At 29.3% G+C, this 9399-nt stretch overlaps 2 protein-coding genes across 2 annotated transcripts; one reads left to right on the forward strand and one right to left on the reverse strand.

Moving 5' to 3' along the window:
- The first annotated feature begins 362 nt into the window (after nucleotides 1–362).
- On the forward strand, nucleotides 363–4511 carry LOC111883087 (transcription factor MYB98). The gene is made up of 3 exons (XM_023879455.3): nucleotides 363–580; nucleotides 3310–3436; nucleotides 3784–4511. Exons 1-3 carry the CDS (start codon nucleotides 363–365, stop codon nucleotides 4306–4308), a joined length of 870 nt encoding a protein of 289 aa, XP_023735223.2. The 3' UTR covers nucleotides 4309–4511.
- A 573-nt stretch (nucleotides 4512–5084) lies between these two features.
- On the reverse strand, nucleotides 5085–7380 carry LOC111883091 (uncharacterized). Its single transcript, XM_023879461.3, has 4 exons — nucleotides 7222–7380; nucleotides 6326–6844; nucleotides 5861–6108; nucleotides 5085–5478 (listed from the first exon to the last, which is right to left on the reverse strand). The coding sequence occupies exons 2-4, from the start codon at nucleotides 6772–6774 to the stop codon at nucleotides 5225–5227; spliced, it is 951 nt and encodes a 316-aa protein (XP_023735229.1). The 5' UTR covers nucleotides 6775–6844; nucleotides 7222–7380; the 3' UTR covers nucleotides 5085–5224.
- Between the last annotated feature and the right edge of the window lie 2019 nt (nucleotides 7381–9399).

Consider the following 9399-nt stretch of genomic DNA (forward strand, 5'->3'; position numbering starts at 1 on the left):
GAATTATAAACAAGTGTTGATGTCATAGCAACTTATCATAATTGTTTTAAGGCTTGAATGCAAAATTTTGACACCATAATGAATATGGTATATTTCAAAATAAATTAGTTAACAATTCTCTTATAGAAACCACATATAATTTGTATCATAAATTTCCTAATTCAATGCAAATAACCAACCAAAATCCTTTCTTTTTGGAACCTACTCATTCTTATATTAATTTTAATCCATATCAAGCTTCATCACTTAATTGTTACTTAAAAGAGTTGATCTCTTCTTTATATTGTTTCAACCCCTCACAAGTCGAAGACGGATTCAAACATGATTTTGATAGCCCAAAAAATTTGAAGTCTTTGGAATCAATGGATCAAGCAACATTTGTTCAGCAGTTCAATCTTCAGATGTTTGAAACAACATTTGGAAACTCACCCACAGAGGTATCATGCTTGAACTCAAGTGGTGAAAATGGGCGACAAAAGAAAGGAAATTGTAGGAAGAACAAGGCAAAAAGGAAGAGTAGTAATAAAGGTTGGCGGAAACCCGTAATTGTTAAAGGACAATGGAATTCTGATGAAGACAGGTAACTTCCCCTCACCTTTGACTTTTGATTCAAGCAGTTGATGTAGAACTTTAAGGACATGTTTGGTTTGTGGACGTAATTGGAATTCAAGATTCCATTCCACGACATGTTTGGTTGCCAAATGGATGGAATTCAATTCCCTCATATTACTTCCAATTCCATGTTTGATGGTTTCACCATTCCTAGGATTCCATTTCTTTCTCATTAAAAGACCAATATACCCTTAGATGTATATAAGAAAAAAAATAGTTATAATAAAAAATATAAAATTATTCAATATTCATTGTTTGATTCTACCTCTCTTGATAATTTCATTTTTTTTTTCAAAACAGTCTACAATAAACAACCAACAACCTAATAAGACAAAAAAAAATTAAATTTATAAAAAGAAAAGAAACAGCAGTAGAAGAATCGTCCTTTCCTTTGAATTTTGATTCAACTAGTTGATGTAAAACTTTAAGATCATTTTTGATTCACGGATGTAATTAGAATTCGAGATTCCATGTTTGGTTGCCAAACTTTCAATTTCATGTTTGATGGTTTCACCATTACTACGATTCCATTTCTTTCTAATTAAAAGACCAAAACACCCTTTTATATAATTAAAAATTAAAATTATTCAATTCAATTTTCATCATTTGATTCTAACTCGATTTCAATTCTTATAATAATTTCATCATTTCCAAAAACATTCTACAAACAAACTCGTCTCAACAAAGACATGACTTTTGAGTGAGTTGATAACATCAAACCCATTCAAAGAAATATAACTAATAAGAAAAAAAATTAAAATTATAAAAAATAAAAGAAAAAGCAGCAGGCGAATCGTCCTCTCCTGCACGTGGCACCACTAGATTGGTTGGTCTTTTTTTTCACAATGCTTATCTAGTTATTAATTAGACTCTATACTAATTGAAAAAAAACACTAAAATGTATGATTATGGGTATTTTTTTGACATACCGGTTTAGTGGACACACCAAGCTAGTATAGGTTTTTAATTTAAACACCTGCACACTAATTTTGATTGGAAGGCCGTTTTTTTTTCTTTTTTCATTTTATTTTTCTGTGCACCCATTTACTTAATTTTTTTAATAACATATCTCTCTCTCTCAACTTGTATAATTATAAATGTTATATTTTATACTATATTATAACTATATGCATATGCATAACTTTTTTGAGGTAATTTTTTTATCAACGGACATGGAAAAAAAATTACGACTTTATATTTTTTTAGACGGTAATACATTTTTTTATTTGAAATTTTATTTTTTATAATATTTTTTTATATTATTATATTATACAAATAATATTATAGTTGATTTTTTTTTTATCTTAATACAAAATAAGTTTAAACTTATTATTATTATTGTTTTTTTTTCTCCTTTTCTTTTTTGTCTTTTTTTTTTCATATAATTGCAAATTTATTAATTTGAATTTAAATTAGTAACTACCAAATCATTTATAACTATTTACAAGTAACGATTCCTTAATCTAAGCATATTAGATTTTAATACAATTACTAAATATGATTTAATTTAAATGATCGTTTATTTTTTTAACTTTTATAAATGGTCGTTTAATCAATAATCAATAACTGTAATATAATACCAAAGGTGATTAATTAGATACTTTATTTTCTATTTACACTAATCAATATAATAAACAACTCAAGTAATAAATGTTTTAATTTGTGTGAATGAAACGATAGGAGTGCGAAGGCATTTTTTAAGGGGCTGATGATGACAAAATTACTTATTTATCAATAACATCTAATTATTCTTATATAAAAAAGTATAATTATTTAAATCAATTATAATTGATTTTACCATTGATTTGTTAAATAAGTGGCTTGGATTGTTTCTTAGATTGTTGTTGTTTTTTTATCTTATTAAAAGATAAATTTAAAACAAATATTAATAAAGTTAGTAATAAAAATATAATTAATAAATAATAAAGTAAATAATAATTATGTTATAATGAAGTAAGAGAATAAAAGATAATCAAATAATAATTATTAGATAATGATTAAAAAATAAAGTTAGATAAGTGTGTTATAAAATAGGATATCTTTAATGTAGGATGGTGTCTTTAGCAAGACCTTTTTTTTTCCTCTTCAAATAGAGATAAAAATTATATATTTCCACATATATATTTTGATATTTTCTATAGGGAAATTGTTAGAAAAATCCTAATATTTTTGGAAAAGTTTCGCTTTAGTCCAAAATTCTTTTTTTTAAACATAAAAGACCCGATTAATTTCATTTTGGCTCAAATTAACAAAAAATCTTTTTTTTAACAGGAAATGACATATTATTGTGTAAAATTGAGACTTTTTTGTTCAATTTTTTTTTTGGGGACTAAAGTGAAATTTTTACGAAAATATTGAGACTTTTCTGAAAATTTTCTTTTTTTACAATCTTAAAATAAAAACATAACAAGACTATTGAAATTTTAGTTTAAAAAAAATAAAAATAAAACATACTGTTTATACTTTCTATAATCTTCAAAATATCAAATTTGGTTATAAATAAAAATATATTTTTTTAATGAAAAAATAGATAAGAAACTAACTTATAGATCCAATGGTTGTTCTTACTAAAGCTGTTTTATCACCATCAAGGTGAACAAATATTTTATGCGGCAACCCTGAAGGCTTATTTGGTTTCCTTTTTATTTAAACTTCTTCTATGAATTTCATAAAGTTTTATTTTAAATACATTTGCAGGTTGTTGGTGCAGTTGGTGAAGCAGCATGGGGATACCAAATGGTCTAAAATTGCTGAAAAACTTCCTGGAAGGATTGCAAAGCAATGCAGAGATAGATGGCAAAACCATTTGAGGCCAGATATCACCGTATGCCCTTCCACATTCTACCAATTTTTTTTTTTTTTTTAAATTTGTTTTAATTTGTTAAGGTTTATTGTGGTGGGGAGGTATTTCTTAATTCATAAAATTGTCAATTTCTTAAATGTCACATCATAAAAGGACCATTTTTAAATGTCACATCATAAAGTGGTTATTTTTGTGATTATCTGTAGTACAATACTTAAATAAAAATAAATGAAAGTAAGACAATGTAATAAACAAATCAACCAAAATACATTGTTATTTCTTGCTTATAACAAATTTTTGGAAAGTCAAATGCATCTAAATGAGTTATTATGGTATCGTTTCACCATGTTACAAACAAATATTTGCAGAAAGATGCATGGTCCGAGGAAGAAGACAAGTTATTGATAGCAATTCACAAAGAAGTTGGAAACAAATGGTCAGAAATAGCAAGAAGATTGCCTGGAAGAAGTGAAAACACCATTAAGAATCATTGGAATGCAACAAAAAGAAGACAGTTATCTTCTAGAAGACGTGGCAAGCCTAAATACCAATCCCTTTTGCAAGAATACATAAGAAGTGTCCCTTCATCTTCATCTTCTTCTTCTTCATCTGATGATCAAATTCAAATCAACAACATCAAAAAACAAAATAACGACACAAATGTTGATGCCCAAATTGCCCCTATGCAGATGGGCTTTTCATCCGATGTGAATGCCATGCCATCGTTTTCATTAGAGGACTATAATTTAGGTGCTATGCAGGGTTATGTGCCGGGTTGGTCAATGGTCAACGAGAGTAGCTTTGACTTTGACCAGGTGTCCTCTCATTTGACTAGTCATTTGGAATTTGATTTGAAGAAGGAGATGGATTTTTTGGAGATGCTATATCAATAGTGTTTCTTTGGGGTTTAGTTCAAGTTCTTGTTTTTCGACTTCATTAACATATTAGAATTTCTGTTTTTGTCTTTATCCCCTTTTGGTGGGATAAAAGATTGTGTTTGAAGTTCGTTTTGTTACCAATGCAACTACTACTATGGGATAAATTGTTGCCTTTATATGCTTCAATGTACAATGAAATCCTTTATTTTCTTAGCAAACTTGACAAAGATCAAGTAATATCAAATAAAAAATCCAACATTCTGATGTGTATTGAATAAAGCTTTGGACTTTATCAGATAAAGTTTTGAATGTATATCGAATAAAGCTGAAAACGACTACTCACTACAAAAATTTAGCTACATTTATCTATTAATTTAGTCTTAAGGTTTATTTTCCTAATTAAGTCATGTATGTGTGAAGTACATGGATAAAATGTTGTATACATAAAGTATATTTCTTGATCGAATAAATCGTGTGAATAAGATTAAATGACAATTTTATCCTTATATTCCAACAATCAATTTTCATAATATTTATCAATGTTAAAATGAGCGGAGTTGCGACAAAAAAAAAGGTTACAAATAGGCAAAGTGTCAATGTCTCGATACATTACGCCAAGTTTTTTTTTGGCTTAACCCATTTAGTCATTATGTCGAGACTAAGTAAAAAAGTAACAACCATGTATAACTATCCAAATAAGCCAACTTTTTGAACTTTGGCTTAACCGATCTGACTAGATTAGGTAAAAAAGAATCAACCATGTATAGCTGTAGCCAGCTAAATAAGCCAAGTTTTTGAATTTTGGCTTGACCCATATGTCTAGATTAAGTAAAAAAGAAACAACCATGCATAGTTGTCCATATTAAAAGCTTAACTCATTCACTCCATCAAGTCAAAAAGAAAAAGCCCCTTAGGCTTATGCCATCATGATTCATGCAATACATTTAAGTCTAGCAAATGTTAGATATCCCGTGTGGCCTTTTGCCTCACCCGATGGCCTAGCCATGACCGAAGGTGAACCCGAATTATCCGCTTGCCAATTACTTGCTTCACTTGCACGTTGCTTTCTCTTAAACGGGCGGGCCCCAGGAGTCCCTTCTTCAGTTTGAGTTTGAGTTTGACATTGATCCATTTTTGCTTCTCGGACTTCATACGTGCGTAGTAAGACCTCAAATGTCCTTATATCTGCATATAATATATCCAACATGTATGTTTAGGTTAAATGCAAGAAATAGAAACGTACTTTCATTTATTTGCTTATTAATATTATACCATCTTACTTTTATTATTTCCTATTACATCATTGTACTTTGAGAGATTTACCCAATTATAGCAATGTCATCCAAATACAAAGCAAACGGATAGACTTTTCAAAGCACAACGTTTTAATAAGATTTTTTTTTTTTTTTTGAAAGTACAATGTTATAAACAGTTAAATTCTTCAAAGTACAATGCTTTAATACTTATAAGATTAAAAGTGCAATGTTGTATAAAAAGTTCAATTTTATTTATTAAGGTTTTAAAGAAGTGAAAGTGCTATATTTGTATACATTGTACAAGAGCATACCAGTAAAAGAATTTGATGCAAGAGTTTCAGATGATCGTTGCACTTGTTCAATGCAAGGTGAGAATGAACACAAAACTCCATCTTCTTTCAACATTTCTCCAGCAGAAGGAATAGCAAGCCAAGGCTGAGGTAGATCCAAAAAGACAGCATCTGCCCTTCCAACTAAATCTTTAGGAAACCCCTCACCCTGAATATCTCTCACTCCCACACTCACCAAATCACTCAATCCTGTCTTCTCAAAATCTTCTCTGTTTTGCAACAAAAAAAATATCATAAGTCTAACAAGAAATTAAGAGTCTATGTGCCTGTTCCATATGCCTCAGTCAGATTTAGACTGTTTGATATCACAGTTAGAAGCCTCTGATATGATATGCCTCTTACTGAGTCTGATAAGAGTTGGGTCTGATTCAATCAGCAACTATCAAACAGACACTGAATAAGTGACAAAATGTATAAAGGTCTTACCTAGCAGCTATAGCTCTTTGTTCATGGAAATCAAAAGTATAGACATGTCCTGTAGGAGCAATGGCTCTTGCTAGTGAAGTTGTCAAAGATCCACTTCCAGTTCCAGATTCAAGCACAACACAACCAGGAATCAGTTCTAAGTACATGACCACAAAGCTGATGTCAGCAATGTAAAGAATTTGAGTTCTGTGGCTTAAAACCAATGTCCATAGCTCAGGAGTTGGAGCTAATAAGTAAACGAATCCACCCTTGTGGCTAGATACTTTGCAGCCAAATGGTTTCCCAATCCAATCTGAATGCTTGAAAACACCGAATCGGTTCTCAAGAACAGACTTTTCTGATACTTTTACAGCCTTCATGTTGTCGTGTTTTTCATATACTATAACCAAATCTCCATCACTAATGTGTCGCTTGAATGATAACTTCTTCATAGGATCAGTAGGCAACATCCTTTGAAATTGTGAAACAGACTAGTAACTGAATCCTAATGTGATGAATGATGAGGGATTCCTCTATGTGCTAAGCAAAAGAAGACGAAAATGAGCTGAAGTTCATTGATGCTAAACGGAGTATTTGGAAACTGAGATTGATTCTGTTCATAATAGTCTAACAACTTATTTACGTTTCTTATAAAGTAAAATGTAAATTTCTAGCTTCTGTTTTCAGAAAAAATGGTGTAATACCTTCAATACTTGAGCAAAATCAATTGCTACTAATGGAATTCCAAAATTCAATCGATGTGATTTGTAAACGAACAAAATCAATTATAGTTAAATATTAATGGGTTGTGTATAATTGAAATCGACCAAAAAAATATCTTAGCAGTATCTAGAGTAACCTGTTCCAAAAAAAAAAAGCATGCGCTTATCAAACCAGAAAAAGAATGCGGGACTTACCACGTGTTCGGAGAAGGAGAAGACCGAAGCCGGTGCCGGAAATCGGAGGTTTGGAGCGGAGAAGGGTCGGCGATAAAGATGCAGGTGAACGTTGTGCGAACTGTGTGTGAAGGGGGCTGTTAACGAGGGTTATATTTTGGGGGGTAAATAGGTCATTTGAACTTCAATAAGTCAAAATCAGGTTATCTTTACTTATCAAAAAGACAAAAACTGTTTTTTTTTAGTTGTTCCATAAAATCATTTTAAGAAGTTCAAACATTTTTCTTTTAAATTTATTGGGCTTAAGTCAATAGCTATTTAAAAAAGCAATTTCAAACACTATTTCAGGACTGATATCGTTCTTTTTCTTCTTTCTCCTAAAATATTAGGGTTTAGGGTTCATGATGATGTGATGTACTGCTTGACCCTCACACTACTGACAATTGACAATTTCGCCCTTCAGAAGTCTAGAATTTAACCAACTAAACCAAAACAAATAGATTTGTTAAACTACAAACATTAATAAACAAGAAGTTAAAGTTAAAACATTTCTCATCATTTATGCTAGATGATATGATTTTCGTTGAATAATCAGATTATCTAAGTATTACCAATAAGTTATTATTAGTGAAAAAGACAAATATGTCTAAAAACATCCAATTTGCTTTTTATGAGTTTTTTTTATAAGTTGTAAATTTAAAAGTGGTTGAAAACGTATGGACCTACACAATTATTTGAAAAGTTCATGAAAAAAGCTTGTTAATTAACACTCTTTTAGAAGCCTTAGGTTTAAATAATAAAAAATCCTATAGTTTTTTCATTTTTCATGAACTTTTTTGGATGAAAAAAACTATTGAGAAAAATATCAAAAAAACAAAAACGCCACCATTTTCACGCGAAATAGACATGCCATTTGCAAAATCAACAAATGACATCATTTTTAAAACAAACTTTAAGAGCACACATACCGTCTACAAAAATATATGTTTGACCTACGAAAACCCTATAAAAACATTTTTCGAATTTCATTTTGGTAAAATCTTAAAAAAAAAAAATACATTTATTAAAGAGTTTTCACCCCAAAAAATAATGTAAATATGAAAGAAAGATGAAAAAAAAAATTCATTATGGGGACCATTTGTGACCCATTTGTGACCCATTTTGTAGCTCAATAAAACTTCTCACATACCAAAACGACGTTTCCTTGTCCTCAGCCTATTTATTGATTTCACATATGAATTGCTAAATATTAATCAGATTATCTGAAAAATAATGTAAATATGAAAGAAAGATTGAAAAAAAATGCATTATGGAGACCATTTGCGACCCATTTTGCAGCCCAATAAAACTTCTCACATACCAAAACAATGTTTCCTTGTCCTCAGCTTATTTATTGGTTTCATATATGAATTGCTAAATATTAATCAGATTATCTAAAAAATAATGTAAATATGAAAAAAAGATGAAAAAAAAAACATTATGGGGACCACTCGCGACCCATTTTGCAGCTCAATAAAACTTCTCACAAACCACAAGGACGTTTCCTTGTCCTCAATTCATTTATTGATCTCACATATGAATTGCTAAATCAGTGACTATTTTAGACATTTGATAAAATTTTGATTATGTCTTTAAAATTGATAAATTAAATTAGTCTTTTTTTCTTTTTTTCATTTATTATTTTTAGGGCTAATCACTATTTGGATAAAACCGAATTGGACAATTGGACAATTTGGATTGGACTATTTGGTTCGGATATTTGGATTTTTGGATTGATTTTCAATAAAACCGAATTATTATTTTCGATTTCGGATTGGTTCTGTTTTATAAAATAAGAACCGAATAGTCCAAAAAAACCGAATAAACATTTATTTTATATATATATATATATATATATATATATATATATATATATATATATATATATATATATATAGTTATCTATTAGTTTTGTATTTTATTCTTTTCAAATAGGTTCAAAACGTTCCACCCGATAAAAAAACATCAATATGTATTATCTCTCAAAAGTTTTCTATCTATAAAACATTTAACTATAATATATCTTCTTAGTAGTTGTTTAAAAATTTCAAATCATAACTAAATAATTTGTTTTCACTTATTGTGTAAAATTGGGTAATATTATAATTATATGTCATTTTAAAATGTTTCGGTTTTTGAAAACCGAATTATAGAAACCGA

Source organism: Lactuca sativa, chromosome 4, assembly GCF_002870075.4.
Source record: "Lactuca sativa cultivar Salinas chromosome 4, Lsat_Salinas_v11, whole genome shotgun sequence".
NCBI classification, from domain to species: Eukaryota; Viridiplantae; Streptophyta; class Magnoliopsida; order Asterales; family Asteraceae; genus Lactuca; species Lactuca sativa.

Excerpts from the sequence above, each read along its gene's own strand:
- LOC111883087 (XM_023879455.3), top strand. The coding sequence starts at position 363 with ATGGATCAAGCAACATTTGTTCAGCAGTTCAATCTTCAGATGTTTGAA. Across the intron at positions 581-3,309 it reads TGGAATTCTGATGAAGACAG|GTTGTTGGTGCAGTTGGTGA; the intron begins GTAACTTCCCCT and ends ATACATTTGCAG. Across the intron at positions 3,437-3,783 it reads ATTTGAGGCCAGATATCACC|AAAGATGCATGGTCCGAGGA; the intron begins GTATGCCCTTCC and ends AAATATTTGCAG.
- LOC111883091 (XM_023879461.3), bottom strand. The coding sequence starts at position 6,774 with ATGTTGCCTACTGATCCTATGAAGAAGTTATCATTCAAGCGACACATT. Across the intron at positions 6,109-6,325 it reads CAAAGAGCTATAGCTGCTAG|AGAAGATTTTGAGAAGACAG; the intron begins GTAAGACCTTTA and ends GTTGCAAAACAG. Across the intron at positions 5,479-5,860 it reads TGCATCAAATTCTTTTACTG|ATATAAGGACATTTGAGGTC; the intron begins GTATGCTCTTGT and ends TATTATATGCAG.